We start from the raw sequence: 19,292 nt of genomic DNA, 5'->3' as shown, positions 1-19,292 counted from the left end.
TGGGATGCCAAACAAGGGAGCTGCTTTGACCTTGAACCAGGCACATGGATAGGACCAGTTTGGAGGGATATGAGCCAAATGCGGGCAGGTGCGACTAGTGCAGCTGGGACGTGGGCCAGTGTGGGCAAGTTATCTAAATTTTATTATGGTATGACATCGGATGGAAGGTGCATACCAAATCTCGTTGCTCTTATGTGCAATGACAATAAAATATATTATTATTATTATTATTAGGCCGAAGGGCCCTTTTTCCACACTGTATCAATCTATGACATTAAAACATAAAATGGGGATATTGGAAAGGTGATGGAATGCGGAAAAATAAGTGGTGGACAGAATTCACTTTCAACATTGGTAATGTGTACATATTGATGAAAAAAATATATAATTAGAAATGTGCATGATGTGGAAGAGCTGTGAGATTTTAGTTTTGGATGACAGAAAACTAAAAAGTAGAGTATGTGATCTGGGTGCCAGATCTAAGGGGTTTGAAAAATGGAGAGCACAATGTAGGTATGTTACAAAACCTACCTGAATCGCCATTGGGAATCTGCCCTCAGCCATGTCGGCGATTTTGGCGCTGTTTGGAGGGGGCGGGTTTAAAACGCGATTTTTACTAGGCTGTACTAATCGCACATGTTCAGCCTAGTAAATCATTAACGAAAAATCGCTGCAAGACCCGGTCGCAAAAGGTATTATTAGTTTTATAGGCCTCGATAATATAGTTATAATAGTCTTAAAATTACTGTTTTATTCCGCGACCTCTCGCAGCCCCAGGGTTTTATAGAGCAAACAATTAAAGGTATGTACCTTATTTTTACATTAAATGGGGTATATATATAACCCTGTAATTAAAGTTATCTATAGCGAATAGTTTATTTTGGGCTTTTTATATCCCGCAGTATTTTTCTCGGCATTTGAGGGCACTAATCTAGCGCGCTGTCAACATTCTAAACCAGCGCGTTCACAGAAACCCACTGGAAAGCCGATTTAAATGGGCATTTATTTACAGCAATTGAACACTAAATTCCTTCCATTTGGCCTATAAATTAATGTAAATTAGATATAAAAATCATGTTATATTGTGAATTATTTGTGAATAATCTTTGGACACTTAGGCTATTTAAAAATGTTAATCTTTCCTTAAGAAATGGCCTGTTGACTATCCAAGATCACAGCTTTTTTGTAATGTCCATTGAAAATCAATAGGGAACAAGATGCTAATTTCCGAGTATGAAAATGGCCATAACTTTTTTAATACTTGAGATATGAAAGTGAATTTGGTGTCAAATTAAACTTATTGTTATGCTTTATCTGATGGGATAAATTGCAGACTTGATTTTTAAAATCTCAAAATTTTGTAACATTGCTACACAATGCAGCTGATTTGGGTGCTGTTTATATGACAAAATGCAAATGTAAAAAGACATGGATACTTGTGATTGATTGGGATAGAACAGAGATTATAGGGTGATTTGTCCAAGATGTTTAAAATTATGAAGATATAGTACAAAAAAGATAAAAACAGATTATTTTCAGCGGTTGATTGGGATAAAATGAGAGAGCCATAGATATAAGATTAAGATTAAATCCAGGGATTAAGAAATGGAACAGAAAAAATATTTTATTTTACACAAGGATCAGAAGTCTGTGATTAAACAATGTGCACTGGCATTACATAAGTGATTAAAAGGATATATAAATATAACTACCACACAGAATTTGGGCATACTGATTATAGAGTATATTTTCTTCACTGCTTCTCTTTCAATATTAGTTCATACAATAACTACCTTAGTTATTTCAGCCCGTTGACCCCACGCTTCTCCTACAACCTTTTTGTTAATTGCAATGAGGCTTGTTGTCCACGTGCCCACAAGAATCACCCACCATATGTCACACCCTCAAATCAAACCCCTGCCCACTACAAGCACACCGAAAGCAGTGCACAATGAGCCTTCCCCATTAGCAACTCTCAGGCCAAATAGGATGTGATGGTGTCCTCCCGCCCTCTTCCCTTCCGCCCTCTTCCCTTCCGCCCTCTTCCCTCTCTCCCTCTTCCCTCTCTCCCTCTTCCCCTCTCTCCCTCTTCCCTCTCTCCCTCTTCCCTCTCTCTCCCTCTTCCCCTCTTCCCTCTTCCCTCTTCCCTCTCTCCCTCTCTCCCTCTCTCCCTCTTCCCTCTCTCCCTCTTCCCTCTCTCCCCCTCTCTCTCTCTCCCCTCTTCCCTCTCTCCCCTTCTCTCTCTCCCTCTCTCCCTCTCTCCCTCTCTCCCTCTCTCCCTCTCTCCCTCTTCCCTCTCTCCCTCTTCCCTCTCCCTCTCCTCTCTCCCTCTTCTCCTCCCCCTCCTCTCTCTCCCTCTCTCCCCCTCTCCCTCCCTCTCTCCCTCTTCCCTCTCTCCCTCTCCTCTCTTCCTCTCCCTCTCTCCCTCTCCCTCTCTATCGTTCTCTCTCTCTCCGTCCCCAACCCTCTCTTTCTCTCATTTTCTCCCCTCCCCCATCGTTCTCTCTCTTCCCTCTCTCCCTCTTCTCTCTCCCTCTCCCTCTCTCCCTCTTCCCTCCCGCTCTCTTCTCTCTTGCCCTCTCTCTCTTCTCTCTCGCCCTCACCTCCCTGCTTTTCTCTTCCACTATTCCCGCCCAATCCGTCCCTTGCCTCTTATTCTCTGGCTGTATAACCAGGGTTGCACCTGCCTTAACTCCAATTGCTTCTTGATTGTACCCAGATCCCAAAGGATCCCAATGCACATTGCTTGACCCTCATCACCTACCCAGGTTTTAATTGGACTAGAATAGCATTGTCTAATACATGATGAAGCTTAATCTACCCATTTCAGGAAATAAATGTATTTACTTGTCAGTATGTCTGCTGTCCTGCAGAGCCTTTGTTGCCTTTCATGGGAACCAATTCCAGCCTCTTTGTCTCTTTGTTTAGTAATCAAGCGATTCGAATGATGGAAAGACGTGAGAAACCGACGCCTGACATGTTTGGAGAGCTTCTGCAGAATGCAAGCACAATGGGTGATCTTAGGAACTGTCCGGTATGTGTCAATTCACTCTTGTTTAACATTAGTTATGCTGCCTTAAATTCAAAGGAATTCTATACTTGGATGTGTGTACCTTAAGGATGCAGGTGATAATAGTTCTAAATTCACCCTTCTCATCATGCTTCTATTTCCCTAAACTCCTACAATGCAAAGTAATTTTTCTAGCTCTGTGGATTATAATATGAATAACAAGTCTGTGAGTGGTGGTTTCCTTCTGCAGAGTTGATTGAAAATTGTTTCTTACTATTTGGTCGCTTGTCCTTTATGGTTGGTTGGACAGATCTGATCAAATCAGTGATCAGAATATTCCACTTTTGGCCTGGGGGCATTCAGTTCAATGGCTCGGCACTGTAGACCGACATCCAGGTGATTAGCCTGCACCTTTAGTGTCTTACTTTTCTTTGCTTGAGAGCAAGAAAAAAATCATTTTTTAAATACATGGGACAAAAATTAACAAAGAGTGTTTAAAAATAAAAATATGTCCAGAGAATTATTGTTTTGTAATATAGTTTAATCAATTTCAGATGATCTTGTTTGCGTGCGTCACAGTATCTTTGCTTTGTTACTGTGCTATTATAAAATCTGTTCAAAACTCAATTAAATGCGAGTAGGTGCTCCTTTGTGTTAAAACTGCCCAGCTCCATGGTGATATTTGCTTCCATTGGAGGACAGAATGAGAATGTGAATAGAATCTCAATGACTGCTGTTTATTGTTGGGAGTGAAAAGTTCAGCCGTGGCTGCAAACCATTTCCGTCTGCTGCTTGGACCAAAGTGGAAGAGTGATGATAAAAGAAATAGGACCTGACCTATTAATTTTGTTCAAATTACTGAGGTGGTTTCAGTATCCAAATGCAGTTTTAGTACTGGAAAGCTATACATGTATTATCCTTGTGGGAAAAGTGTTTTTAATTACTTTTCAGCCTAATTTTAAACAATTAACTGGGGAGCTTCATTTTTTAAATAGATATTCATTGTCAATTTTTCAAAAGTATTAAGATTTTTCCAAAATAACTTTGCAAACCATTTGAAAGTGATCCTTTAAGTTTCAGATATCTCACTTTTTTTCTTTTCTCTCATTTTGAATATCTCTCTTACATTAACAAAAAATTGATGCTGGTCTGGGAGTTAGTTTGATACTAAATACACTTCAGACTAAGGTTTATAATCTGCTCGTCAGTGATCGGAATATTCAATTTTTGGCGAAAAAACAGGCCCTTTGGCCCACTAATTCCATGTCAACCAGCGATCACCATGTCCACTAACCTACACACACCAGGGCCAATTTTACAACTTACCGACACCAATTAACCTACAAACCTATAAGTCTTTGGTGTGTGGAAGGAATCCAGAGCACTCGGTGGAAACGCAGACAGTCATAGGGAGAGCGTACAAACTGTACAGACAGCATCCGTAATTACGATCGAACCCGGGTCTCTGGCACTATTAGGCAACAACTCTGCCGTTGCCCCACTGTGCCACCCACTTATGGCATATGATGGAGACCTTGCTTTAGATCATGCTAGCTGGGGGTGTCAGAAGATTTCTTGATATATATTTTAATGGACATTGGAAAAAAATCCAAAATGTGTGAATAAATTTGCGGTTAGCTAAGTGGATGCCAAATCCTGAAAATTGTTTGAACATTAGAAAAATTGCAGATGCTGCAAATCTAAACTAATGCCAGAACATGTTGAAAATACTCAGTAAGTCAGGTTTCAGGTCAAAGCGCCTTCATCAGAACTCTCTTTCTTATTCCATCGGATGCTGCCTGACCTGCTGAATGTTTTTAACATTTTCTGTTTATAAATGTGAAATTAGTGTTTTGCATTCAATTGCTCCTAACTGCTAGTCAATAATTGGCATTAATTAATTAGAAAGGTTGTTTAAAAAAGTCATGTCTATATCCATTTCCTGTTGAACATGTCTTTGGCATATCATGATGAACAATATCCTATCAATGTTTAAGAAGGAACTGCAGATGCTGGAAAATCGAAGGTAGACAAAATTGCTGGAGAAACTCAGGCGGGTGAGGCAGCTCAGACTGAAGATGGGTCTCGAGCGCTGAGTTTCTCCAGCGTTTTTGTCTAATATCCTATCAATGATCACAGTGACCAGATCAGTAGAAGTTGCAAATTTAGTTATTAAATGTTTCAGACTTAAAGTTGGAGCTCTTTTCCATTTTTTACTCCGTTACAATGATAAACCTAAATCTACAAAATGTTGCGTTGGCTTTTAACACGCTGCATAAATCGCTAGCAAACAAAACTTTGGGGACCTATAGCACTTGAGATAGCTTTTATTACTTGTTTACATAAGTCCAGTATATTGTGAAGTACAGAAAACAAACAAATAACACATTTGCATTGAAAAGCTAAAAACTGCAGATGCCAGCAATCTGAAATAAAAGCAGAGCTTAAATTTATAGTTCATTTCAATGTTTATATTTTTTGATTTATGCAATTATGCAAGTTTTCCAAGTATTCTGTATCTAATATTTTTTTTATTGCAGTTTGGGATACTCATCTTTTATTAATGCAAGTTACTATAGATTTATTGTTAATTAGTCTGATTATTTTTAATTTTTCTTCAAGCTTCACAAATGAAATGCCACCAGTGGAGTTTCTGGCTGGAGATTAAAAGCAAGTTTGGCTGGCTGACTATTTTCTGCATTTCCTCTCCCTCAGTCAGACAGGGATACAATCCCATTTATTACACTCAGTTGACTTGGCAAATTAAATGTTGAACATGGCTCTCTACTGGTTTTGTAACTCGGTTCTTTACTAAGTTGTTGGAGTACTTTTTTTTGCTACCCTCATGAAGCTTAATAAAGAGATTATATTTTACATTATTTATTATATTAGTTGTTTAAACAGAACATCACTTAACTATCTTTAATTGATTTAATCCAAAGATTAATGAGTTTGCAGAGGGAAAACTGGAAATTATATTTTTCTTTGACTATGTTCCTCTTTCATGCCTGTTCATTGTCATTTATCCTTGATTGATGTGATTGGGAACTCACCATATGACCATTGAATTTGGTAGCTGAGTGCATTGATGCTGCACCTGTTGAGTACAATGCTGTGCGACGTAACGTGTTATATACAGTAAGCTTTCATCTGCAGTTAGAACTGCACTTTGAGATTTCATTGCCGACTGCATTACTAGGTAGTTTTGTCAGTATCATTAAAATAATTTATTTTAATAACAATCTAATTTTCTTTACAGAGCAACTGCGGTGAGAAGATTAGAATCCGTAAAGTATTGATGAACTCTCCTGAGATAATCACTATTGGTCTGGTCTGGGACTCGGATCATTCTGATCTTGCCGAAGATGTTATTCACAGTCTTGGAACATGCCTCAAACTTGGAGATGTAAGATGGTTATTAGTGTTATTGCTGAATGTAAATGAAATGCAATACCTGTGACATATGCACTTTGCAAAATGAAGTAAAAGCAATATGCCAGCAGTACAAGATGCTCATACAAAATAAAAAATAAGTGGTGATAAGAGACATAAAATAGTCAAACTTCCACAGCATGGCATTGGAATTGTTAACTTATTTGTAATACTGGGTCTCACAAAGAAGCTAACATGTGAATTTAAGGTATTTTGGTTATAATTTTCCAAAGCTCTCCAAACTCAAATTTTTGACTGTAGATATTGAAGAAGGGAGAGTCAAACTTGGCAAAATATGTTTTATATGCAGTGAGTAAATTACCCGAATTCTAGGACAAGTAAGCACGAACAAAGAGAATCGATGGGCATGAAATAAGTGGACCATGTTTGTCTTAAGAAACATGCCTAAAGGCCAGTTGCCCAATAGTTTTTTGAACATCTGAAGTAATGGACTTCCAGACAAAGATCCAAGTTGAGAGATTATCAAAAAATAAATGTTCATGGAATTCGACATAACTTTGTTGACTGGTTGGGGGGTGAGAGATAGCAATTAAAAAAAAAAGAAATAATACTCTGGATGTGACAAGTGCCACATTGCCTAAGTATTTATCCTATGGTGTCCACATTTTGAAAGAGTATTAATGACATGGATGAAAGAGGAGAAAATTATATGTTGAGGTGTGCAATGACAGAGACTAAGCTGCATGGATGGGAGCAGCAAGTTACAAAGGCACAAGATAATTAGTGAATGTGGAGTTCACTGTGAAGAAGTATAAGAAACATGATGGATCTGTTTGTCTGAGCTACAGTAGTCTTTTGGCAACAGGAGGCTTCAAAACATTGGGTGAAATAGTGAATCCATTTGATGCATCAGCTATTTGCCAAAATTCACTGCATCACATTTGTAAAATATTATGCACTGCTGTGAGTTGGCGTTTGATGTAGGAATTACTAAAGGCGAAAATTCAGCTAACATGGAAAGAGTTGGAACAGTGAGATTTACTGCTTATGCATACAATTTGGATTTACCGTGAGGTTTGCATCTCAAGCTGTTTCACTTTTCTTTTCAAATTTCAATTCAGTATTTGGAAAATGAATTATTGTATTCAGTTATTTTGCACACAGTTGCACATATTTGTTCTTGCCGTTGCATTAATGATGGCATGTGACATGGATCTGAAACTTGTAAGTCTGGAATTGCATGAGACTTCTCTTGGAGCTTTCTTCTGGTGGAATTTGGAAATAAATGATAAATTAATAAAATAAAATCACACCCCTAGACATGGTAATTATTCCCTTTTAGCTGTTAGTGTAATTTTCTTGTGTATATTTTCCAGAGGCCACTGTCAGTTAACCTGTAATGGCTGAAAACTAATGAAAAACTGAAATATAATTAATTACACACTGCTCTGTATACCAAGTGATCTTTATGATGTTGGATTCACTGTAAAATCACACATAAGCACAACACTTGTATCTTACCCTGTAATGTCAGCCCACTCATATCAACTTCCATCAAAGTTTGTCATTCATTCAAACATATTATTATGAAGTGAAACACAAAGTACTGAAGAAACCCAACGGTTCAGGCAGCATCTGTGGAAGGAATGTATAGCTGATGTTTTGGGTTATAACCAGAAGGGTCCTGACCTGAAACGTTGCCTACCCATTCCCTCCACAGACCCGCTGACTTGCTCCAACACGTTGTGTTTTACTAAAGATTCCAACATCTGCAGTTCCATGTGTCCATATTATGATGAATCTTTGGAAGCGCTAGCATTTCAGCCATTCCAATGACAGAAACCCATTAACAGTCTTAGATTTACTTAGTGACGGATGGCATTGCAGTTGTCATGACGCTCCATGGCTGGATTTTCCCTGAATGGTACCAGTAGAATCCAGTCTTGCTGAGATTCCCTAGCATTGCACTTGGAAAATCACCCTTTGGTTCAAATATAGGCCAGTCATGGAATAGGATCAGAGACCACATTCATCTTTGCCTGCAGATTAGGAAACAAAGAGAAAGGTGAATTATCAAAATTAATTTACATTAGTTTACTGTTTTAGTGTGTTTTGAATTAACCTTATTTTAAAAAAATGTAATTATTTGCTTCATTTTCATCATTTTTAAAATGTTAGAATATATAAAAGGTACAAATATCAATTAGTGACTTGCACAGGACAAAGACTTACCCTTATATTTGTTTGCGCTAAAAGCTGCCAAACTGTGGGCCAGGCCTTTTTACAATGTCAGGCTTTATCGCTGCGAGGATCTTGCTGCCTGATTCCATGTTAAAGCAGTCAGCAAAAACGGCCCTTCACATCTGAGGCAGGGTGAGACCAGAAAGACCCCAGTCCTTTAAGGTTTCATTACGATTGATAAAAGAACCAGTGTTAACAACGCCGAAGATGGTGATATCTTTAGAATTAAACTAGATATTAACTAGAAAGCTGCCTATGTTTTTGTGGGGATTGTTGTGGCTTTTAAGACACTTGAAAAACAATGCTATACCAAAGATAACAAAAATGTACTATTAACTGCAGATTTGACGATTTATTTCCAGCTATCCCCTCCCTCCCCCCTCCTCCTTCTCCCTCTTAAGGAATAAGGAATGTTTCTTCATTGCAATATATATATATATATATGTACGTGTGTTACAATTCATTAATTGATAATGTCTGATAAATCCTTTTGCCAAAACGTGCACAACTTTTTACATATAATATGGCGTCATATTTAACAAGATCACATCTAGAGCAAATAGAGCACCATGTGGTTTCACTGTACACATTGATTTGTATGCAACTGGCTAATTTGTTTGACTTCAAATAATTTAAGCAATATTTGCAGCTTTAACTTGTTGATAAGGAACACCACTTTGTTTTCTTAAAAAAAACATGATATTAACTTGACTTAAAATATGACTTGAAATTTTCTCAATGTGGTTAACTGAGGCTGGTTTAAAAATAGCCTGTCACAATTCCATGCTCCAAAGGATATCCTTTTATTTGACAGCTATTCTATCGAGTGACGGATGACAAAGCTAAGCATACAGAGCTTTATTTGGTCGGCATGGTGTGTTACTATGGCAAACACTATTCTACCTTCTTCCTCCAAACAAAAATTCGCAAATGGATGTATTTTGATGATGCTCATGTGAAAGAGGTAGGTGATCTTTTCCTAAAATATCACATCTTGTCACTGCAATCTAGTCCAAGAGTTATTCTTATTTCTGGCCTCAGTGGCTGATTGCTTCAGGGTAGGCAATAATATGAGCACATGAATAATGTTGACAGCCATTTCATATGCATTATTTTTAATGCTTAGCTCATGTCTTTGCTTCCTCCAAACGTTTGGTTTAGAATGGTGTTTTGAACTGGGTATTCTGACTGTCATATCTGAATGAATCTTTCAAAAAAAAACATACCCCAGACTCTGAATTTGGTTTCCTTTAAAGAGACCACGCAGCTTTTAAATGCGGAGATGTCAGAACAGCAATTCTACGAACAACAATGTCCAATTCAGAGCAGTGTCACAAATGTTAAGATATGCAGTGTTATCCAAATTTGCCTGTAACATTGCAGCCTTTCTTACTGTTTGTATGTAACTTGTGCATTCTCCACCTCAACACTGCATTCTGTTCCAAGTTCAGATTGCCAAATGAGCAAAGTGCTGCTTCCTGTTCTCTTTCATTAAAGGTCTCTCTCCCAGAACCCAGATCACAATACAATCAGATAGATGTTTTTGGATTGCTACTGTTGCAGAATAAAACAGCTTCAGTTTCCTCACCACACTTAGCTACAAATAAGTTCGCATGTAACAAGGCTGAGCACAATTTACAATTTAAGAAGGCCATGTCTATGTTGATTTGATTTGAGAAATCTAGTTTAAAGACAATTGATACTTTAACTGCTGATGATGCAGTAGAAATTGTATAGTGATAATCAGTGTCGTAATTCTAAATGTTTCCAATTTAGATTGGACCCAAGTGGAAGGACGTTGTGACCAGATGCATTAAGAGCCATTATCAGCCATTACTACTTTTGTATGCAGATCCAAGAGGCACTCCTGTATCTGCACAAGATCTACCCGTAGCAGACACCCATCAGTACAGCCGAACTTGTTATGATAGTGAAGATTCAGGTAATTATGGTTTTTATATTCATGGTTTATTTAGTATCTCTGAATTTGATTGTGAACAGATGGAGTAAAGAGTCTGTATGAGCATCTTATTTTGCTTCAATAGAATTGAAAGAGTTCAATTTAATTTATTTGATTAAACTTTTTGCATTCCATCCCCAGTTCAATGCCAGTTCAGTAGAATGTTCAGGCAATTCGTCAGCAAAGCTCTGACAGATTGCTACCAGCATTTTACATAATTGTGTTTCAGAATTTTTTGAGTAAAATTACACTTGAATTTGAGGTTCAATGTGAGGTTGCTTCTGTTTTGTTTTCCTTGCATCATCTAGATTGAGGTTGAAAAGCTGTAGCGCAGTTGCAGGATGCAAGCAGTGTATTGTATGTTTTGCTTCGATGCTTTTAAATCACTGTATCCATTCATTCTTTGATTCAAAATGTTATGTTATGAAGTCTCCATTTAGAGGGTTTTGATATAGCTTAATCGTGATGCTGTCCTAGCACATTGAGTTATAAACAGAGATGGACAATGTGCAATTTATGGGTGGAGGAGTCTTCTTAAACCATACTTTTCTTAGTCCAGAGGAGTCTAGCAGGCATTTGCTGCCTGTATCCTCAGCCAAATATGTCTTTTTCTGGGGTGCCCACTGTCATAGATGTTTAAAACCTTATATGTTTTCAGCCATAAATGGCCCAGTTTTAAGTTTGGGACAAATGACAATAAAACACTCTTGAAGTTACTGCCCAATGCATTGGATAATTGCCAGAGGTGCTAAAATCCTTTGCTCTACAACTTGTTCCTATACAACTGTGACAGTATCTACAATTACTGTAGATTTTGCAAATTATCCAGGTGTGATCTATCCATTTGGGGCTAATTACCAACAAAGAAAAGCAACGTTGGTAAATGCACGGCTCAGTTTACTACGAAGGTGAGCATTGAGGATTTGTTTCCAGTTTTTTGAGTGTTAGCAGAACTCGGTTAAGCTGCTTGGGCTGTCTTTTTGGTCTGTGCTTCTGGATGGAATTCCTGCTTTTTTCCTCCAAAGACATTTTGCTGAAGAAAACATTGGAACTACGCCTAATTGTTAGTGAGTATAAATTAAATAGGAGTGACTATCTTGCAAATGATATATGGGTGCAGTGGGCAGCTGCATGTCTGGAACTTAATTTGGTGTTGGGTTTGGGGCTATAGATGGAAAGGATTGAAAGCATGTGAGGATTTGTTCAGTTACTAGCTTCAATTGCTGCTCATTAGTTCTTCACTGGGTGTCATTTCGAGTCAGAACGCAAAGTCATGTATTCAGACTAAAAAGACAATTTTTCTTTGCACTTGCTTGACAGCATTTATTTGTTTACCTTGGAAACAATGTCTAGTTATATGGAGACTGGCATAATCTGTTTTTAAAACTGCTTGTTAAAAATTTATATGGAGCATTTAATTAAAAGTTATTGAGTTTTCTGTTCAATTAACATATTCAATTGTGAGATGATTCACAGGAACCTTTCTGGTGTAAAGTGAAAATGCTGGCGTGCGTGTCACTCATGCATATGTCTTTACCCAAACTGGACACACCAATATCCATTTAGATGGCAGGTGTGGTTGTCTAGAACATATGATGTGGTGTAGATGGTCTTTCTGACTTGTTTTTATGGGGTTTTACAGGAAGGGAGCCATCTATATCCAGTGACAGCAGAACAGATTCTTCGAATGAGAGCTACCATTACAAGCACAGTCATCAAGAGTCGATGGTCAGCCATTTCTCATCTGATTCACAGGGTACAGTGATTTGCAACATGGAAAACGACACAGCTTCTCAAAGCAGCAGGGATACAGGTACTATAAATTGTAAAACGATTGGTGACTCCAAGAATTGAAAATCAATCCGTGGTATGGCAGAACCCAGCATAATGGAGTTAATTAAGACTTTGTGGTTGTCATTTTCAAAAAATTAATTTTACAATTGGTGAGACAAAATCGGAAAAGAAAGATTTAATTATTCAATATTGATTAATTTTTGGCCCCACATGTGAACCTTTAAGTAGGGAATTAGAATATTTTCTGAGAACATCTGATGAAAGGGATTTATTTCAGTTCTATTGGCTGCAGTAAATGGCAGCCAATAGAACTGTTTCCTTACTGCTCCTGCAAATTAGTTTCAATCATGGCCTCTTGTGCTGTCAGTGTGCAGTTTGTATATTCTCCCTGTGAGCACGTTGGTTTTCCCAGGTGCTCCTGTTTCTTCCTGCATTTTAGAGACTTGTAAATGAGTGCATTAACTGGATGCTATAAATTGCTCCTCCTAATTTGGAGGTGAGAAGTAGAATTTGAGGGGGCATTAATGGGAAAGTGGGGAGAATGTGGAGATTATGGAATTTAATCCAAACAAGTGTGAGATGTTGCATTTTGGGGAGTCGAATGTAAGCTTAACATCTCTATACCTATAAAAGTCTGATCTTGTGTGTGTGTGTGTGTGTGTGCGTGTGTGTGCGCTTGTCTGTCTGTATGCAATGTATCTTCCTCAAAACAATACGCTCGAATGCTTAAACTTTTACATGTTCCTACTTCCATTTCTCCCCTCCATGATCTCATCAGGTACACCACAGATTTCATGCTCTATTTCAAAAGTTATTCGCGATTAAAGTATAAAAAAAACAAAAAATGCTTCTCAGAGTCTTTTTCCAGCAGCTTCAAATGATGATGTCACAATGCCACTCACAGTGCTCCAATCACAATTGACTCTCAGGGCTGATGGGAGAGGAGGGAGAGGAGGGAGAGGAGGGAGAGGAGGGAGAGGAATCTCCCTGTTGGTTTGCTCCTGGGCCAGGCCAAGATGGCAATTTGCAGACCCCCCACAACCAAGGGCAATAGAGGCCTGGAATACAGTGCCAGGGAAGGTGGTGGAAGTATATAAGATGGCAACATTTAAGAGGCATTTAGACACACACTTAAATAGCAGAAGTTGGAGGAATATAAATTGTGCTGGTAGATTGAATTAGTTTAAATTGGCTTGATCGTTAAGGTATCTTGTGTTGAAAGGCATATTCCTGTGCTATATTATTCTACAGTATGTCTATATTCAATGTGTACAAAATATGGGTGAATCATGAACTTTTACACCCATCCCATTCTACCAACGTAAGTGAATTCTAGAAATCCCTTTGATCCTTGAGTTCTGCTTTCTTTTCTAAACACTCCTGAGAAGTAAATTGTATGCCATTTTAGGTATGCAAAATAGGTTCAGTATTTCTGAATGCTGAAAGTTATTAACCTTTGCGCAATGCAAGCAGTGCAGAAAGTAACCTATGCGTGCTTACTGCATACTTAAAAGAATAATATGAATTTAAAAGGGAAGTTAGGGTTTTTTGGGAAACTAAGTTTATAAAAATGAGTTGGAAAGGTGGAGAAAAAGGAACTTTGGAGGTGGAAATTGGAGAAGGTGAGAATATTGGATTGGATGGAATTTTATGGTGCAGTGGTCCATGTAACAAAACTAGAAAGGGCTGTAGTAGGGAAGATATAGATAGAGAGCTGGGGATGGTGAGCTGAGAGATGGTTGACAATTGTTGGAATTGGAGGATGGCGAGCAAAGTACATGAGCAGGAAGCTGTGGGGATGTGAGCAAATGAGGCTAAATGCACCGAGCTGAACAATAAAGCAGAACATCATTTGGTTGAATGTGTGATAGAGTTCAAGACACAGAAACAACAATGAATAAGGTTTAGGAAAAGCAATCTCTCAATTTTTGTGGTGTGAGTTGGATGTTTAAGTTTCATGCCTGGCTTTTATAATGTAAAAAAAATATATACTTTTTACAATTATAAAGTTATATTGTAAATTATAATTATAAATTTTATAATGTAAATAATCTTCCTTTTAAAATAAAAATGTTGACACATCCAGATTTTTTACTAGAAATAATTTTGTTTTTCAGAAAGAAATAATTCATAAACTACCATTCAATGCGCAATTGTAATAGCCTGCATAGTTCCCCACAGCTGGGTGTTTAAGAAATAATTTCAGTGAGGGGTTTATTTTTTCCACTGGTTGAACTGCACATGCAAGATAAATGCGAGAATAGGAAGGGGATGATAGGTAAAGGTCCTTTATGCAGTTTGGTACTACATGTTTGGGGTTTGGAAAATAGCTTGAGCATATAAATGACATAATGCTGTGAAAATATATATTTTAACATAGGGAGGAAATTTCTATACAGGATTGGAATAATGAAGTCACTGACTGCAGCATAATTACAGTCAGCTACAAGCTGTTGCTTGATAATAACTGGTGTTATACTATGGATCATGGGTAATATCACAAAGTGTTGGCACCACTGTGTCAACCAGTCAGTTAAAGACAGTCTAGGCTCAGAACAGACTGTCTATTTCAGCTTTCCTTTGTGAATATGATGCAAGATCTGTGGACTGGTGAGCATTCAATATAGAGATTTATTTTTAAAGTAGGTCTACAGAACATTTCTGCCTTTTTGAATATGCAGTGACTTGCAATGTCCCATTTACTGGGCTGTGCCATATTTTCTTAAAATTAAAATTCATTTTATGTTAAGAAATTGATATTTTGTCCCAGGACATCATACAGACAGTGAATCTAACCAACGACCTCCTTTCAAAAAAGGGATTTCTGTGGATAGAAGGCGAAGTTCCAGCCGACCTAGGCGCCCTGACAATCGCGGGAAACCAGAGAAGTCAGATGAAATTCCCATTTGTGGTTATCACAGTGAAGGTGAGGAAGGAAATCTAACTTGAGCCATTGCAGAAATGTCATGAACCTGGAAGTGCAGATTGGTATGGGTGTGGCTGTGTGTGCTTGTGTACAATGAAGTTGTTGCTCTTGTGCAAGCTTTATAGTCTTTTGTGTCCTTTATGTCCAAAATTGTAGGCGAAACATTGAAAGAGAAACAAGCCCCAAGAACTGGACCGAAACCTGCTACGAGTCGATTGAAGGACTTCAAAGAAACTGTGAGCAACATTATTCATAACCGACCGTTGCATAATCAAGACCAGGGCAACAACAAACCCATTCCTGCAAAATTGGTGGACTCTGTAGATAACGGAAATTTCCGAATGTCAATTGGACGCTCACGAGACTGGGAAATGGAGAGCACGAGTGGTGAATCCAAATCAAGTTCATCGAGCAGATCGAAGACTTACCTGTGGAAACCTAAACGCGAGGTTCTTAATATTGATAGTATCTTCACAAAAGAGAGAAAAAAGCCTGGCTCCAGTCCACAAATGGCTTCATTGTCTGAAGACGGTGCTAAAGATTCTAACCACAATAAGACTGAAAGTTCAATAGAAGTTGGAAGTGCTCCTTTGACATTAGACAATTCAAAAAATGAAGGAAAAGACATTCAGATTAATAATAACGACAAATATGAGAAGACTGGGTGTTCAGGCAAAGGCATGCAACAAGTTACTATCCAAAGTTTGGGAGAAAGTGAACGTTTTATTCAGAGAATGGAATCTGGCTACGAGAGCAGTGAACGCAACAGTAACAGTCCAGTAAGTTTGGATACATCAGTTTCTGATGGGCTCCCAGGTGGAGTGCAGAATTCCACTGTCAATCCTTTCAGGTAAATTATCTTATTTATTTAACGTATCTCGTGAGCTTGAGAGCTTGAAATGTTATATATCAGGAAGTGCTTTCACTTATAACAATATTTTATTACTTAATTTTCTATAATATCATTGCTTTTAATAGAGAAATTAAAACAAAATCCAGTAAAATTGATTGGGCATAGAACCTCATATTAGATGTGAAAATACATTGTTCTCCTTTTTATGACCCTTGCTAAGGAAAATATCTCAATGTATTTATTTTTCTGTTTTATCAATGCAGAAATTGATATACCCTGTTGCTCATTTGGATATTTCTGTTGCCTTACAATAAATGTTGATTTCACTGTTGCTTTTGTGCTTTCTGTTTGAAGGGAAGCAAGTGTTCACAATAAATGCTGATTTCTGTGTTGCTACGTGTCTTTTGTTTGAAGGGAAACTTGCACTAAGAAAGCAACCATTTCTGGTCCTTCATGGAAAACAGTTCCCAAGTCCAAGAGCAGCAGTGCCTTACAACAAGAATCATCTGCAGCTGCCAAGAGCTGGGTGCATTTGCAGCAGATTCCCAGTAAGAAAGCTTGCAACCTTTTATATTATAATGCAGAATGTTTGTTTAGATCTCTGATAAATGTATTTAAAAATTGGCATATCTCACTTGTATGTTGTATCATTAAAAATGACCTTGGAGTTAACACTTTCCCTACATTACTAGAATTTTTAAAATTTAAACAGGATAAATTCTTTTGAAAATGCGTGCAACCACGTTAAAATTATTATTGATAGACTGTGTTTGTAAGATAACTTTGTAAGGAATCTGTTACAATAATTTCAATGTAAGGGATGTGTGCAAGTGCCTTCCGTGGGTTGTTTGGCATTTTTGTAGTAATCAAGTTAACACATTTACTTGCTGTGACGAGCTCATTGATCAGAATCGGTGTTGGAATGCATTCATTTCATTCCATTTCAAGTCCCCGGAAACATAGAACATAGAAAATAGGTGCAGGAGTAGGCTATTCGGCCCTTCGAGCCTGTTCCGCCATTCAATATGATCATGGCTGATCATCCAACTCGGTATCCTGTACCTGCCTTCTCTCCTTACCCCCTGATCCCTTTAGCCACAAGGGCCACATCTAACTCCCTCTTAAATATAGCCAATGAACTGGCCTCAACTACCTTTTGCGGCAGAGAATACCAGAGATTCACCACTCTCTGTGTGAAAAATGTTTTCCTCATCTCGGTCCTAAAAGATTTCCCCCTTATCCTTAAACTGTGATGTAGATGAAAACGTAACGGTTTTATAAACTAATGCAACTTTCTTTTAAAATAGTATTCTAAGACCTCAACAATGCATAATATGTCTTTGGAATGGAGACACAAGAAATTCTGGCATCAGGAGCAACAAATATCCTGGAGAAACTCAGCAAGTTGAGCAGCACCTGTGGGGGAAAGGAATTGTCAACATTTTGACAACTAAGTATGGAGAAGGAAGATAGCCAGTGTAAAGTGGAGAAGTTGAGTGATGAGACAGAGGCCAGTGGGTGATTGGTCAACAGCAGAGAGCTAGAAGAATGTGGATCTCGGTACATTTTGGAAAGCGAGACCCAGAACTTGCCTGCCTGCATCTATCATCCACCTCTGTCTGCCTCCCAACTCCACCCTTTACCCTTCTCTATCTGGCTAGTTTGGCCCATCACCCTTCCCCCCCCCCCCCCCCTTGGTCCAACAATCACCCACTGGCTCCTGTCTCATCACTCCCCCTCTCCTTGATATTACCTATCTTTCCTCTGCACTCTTAGTCCTGATGCAGGGTTTCAACTTGAAAAGTCAGCAGTTCTTTTCCCCTCACAGATGCTGCTTGACCTGCTGTGTTCCACCTGCAGATTAGGAATACTACATTAACTTTAAAGGATTGGCCAGTGTCAAACTTGTGCAGTCACATCTGACGCTCACCTGAATTAACCAGGGGCCAGAAGAGTAGAATTAATTTGAGCTGGCGTATCACCAAAATATCCTGATCTAAATGGAAGCTGAATGTCTTAAAGATAATATTCTTTCTTTGAAGTATTTCTTCGCGACCTGTCATTAAACAGATATGATTTTATTAAATTTATCTTTAAAGTTTGCTACATGATAAGAATGGGAATGCATATATTTTAATCAATTCATGCCATCTGAGTTTTGGTGGAGGATTTTTAATGTCCAACAATTGTTTGGAAATCTATTTGTAATATTTGTGCTTGTACAGCAATTGGTATCCTGTAATTGTAGTCAATTCATTTTTGCATAGAAGTAGCAGAACTCAGTATCTTGTCCACTAGTTTATCCAATGGAACATTGCATCGAGCCACCTTCCTTGCAACTGGAGGCCTGCAACAGAGGTGGTAACGAACTCCAGCACTCGTGATGACAATGCAGTTTATTATTAATTGCAGCTATCCCATGGGCCACCGACGATCAAGTCATATCTTGCCTTTTTAAATCTAATCCTTTAAAATAGTCAAAATGCCCTTGGGCCGATGCGACAGAAACAAACTCCAAATTGTTGCTGTGTTGGACTGCAAAATTGATGATTGGGACTTGCTTGTCACATTTTTTGTCAGTATTGAGCACTACTGGATCTGCAACATTAAGGTGAAAGTATATAGTGTGCCGCCTTGATAGGTGTAGTGGATGTAGTGGACTTTAACCTGAACCTTCGGTTATCTTCTGTGCTAGTCCAACGCGAACTCGTTCCCACAGCAAGAATTCTAAATGAGGTTGTCCTTTTTCATGCACATTTAATGTTGATTAGGAATCCGATTATTCTGCTTCGTAAGAGAGAGATGAAGGTTCTGACACGATTTTATTCTGAAATTCTGTCAACGTTCAGCTGACCTTGTATTTAGCTACTATTTATTCAACCCTTATTATTTGTCGCAGCAAGCGATTTTCAGTCTTTCTGCAACAGTCTTGCAATGGCTTGCTAAACCAATACACACTCATCACCAGTAGTTGCTAAGGAACACTCCCATGGATTGAATTCAGTAAACACATTGAACATTCCGTAACTGGACATTAAGGTCTGTTTACTTTGGGCTAATAAAGATTTATTTCAGAGGACAGCAACTATCCTTTGTGAAGTCCTCCTCCAAAAAA

At 38.3% G+C, this 19,292-nt stretch overlaps 1 protein-coding gene across 6 annotated transcripts in view; it reads left to right on the top strand.

Moving 5' to 3' along the window:
* LOC129712978 (inactive ubiquitin carboxyl-terminal hydrolase 54-like) overlaps window positions 1-19,292 on the top strand; it is an 83,591-nt gene that overhangs the window by 45,313 nt on the left and 18,986 nt on the right. For 4 of the 6 annotated variants that reach the window (XM_055661803.1, XM_055661804.1, XM_055661808.1 and 1 more), the window contains 8 exons: window positions 2,929-3,034; window positions 6,270-6,416; window positions 9,459-9,608; window positions 10,421-10,586; window positions 12,247-12,417; window positions 15,169-15,324; window positions 15,481-16,174; window positions 16,592-16,725. In XM_055661803.1, the coding sequence (XP_055517778.1) occupies window positions 2,929-3,034; window positions 6,270-6,416; window positions 9,459-9,608; window positions 10,421-10,586; window positions 12,247-12,417; window positions 15,169-15,324; window positions 15,481-16,174; window positions 16,592-16,725 (1,724 nt within the window). The remainder of the gene's footprint in view (window positions 1-2,928; window positions 3,035-6,269; window positions 6,417-9,458; window positions 9,609-10,420; window positions 10,587-12,246; window positions 12,418-15,168; window positions 15,325-15,480; window positions 16,175-16,591; window positions 16,726-19,292) is intronic. The other 2 variants (XM_055661805.1, XM_055661806.1) reach the window with 2 other exon arrangements.

The sequence above is a fragment of the Leucoraja erinacea genome, chromosome 34 (genome assembly GCF_028641065.1).
Source record: "Leucoraja erinacea ecotype New England chromosome 34, Leri_hhj_1, whole genome shotgun sequence".
Taxonomy (NCBI): domain Eukaryota; kingdom Metazoa; phylum Chordata; class Chondrichthyes; order Rajiformes; family Rajidae; genus Leucoraja; species Leucoraja erinaceus.
The sequence above is the reverse complement of the archived record's forward strand: the minus strand, read 5'-3'. Positions and strand labels throughout refer to the sequence as shown.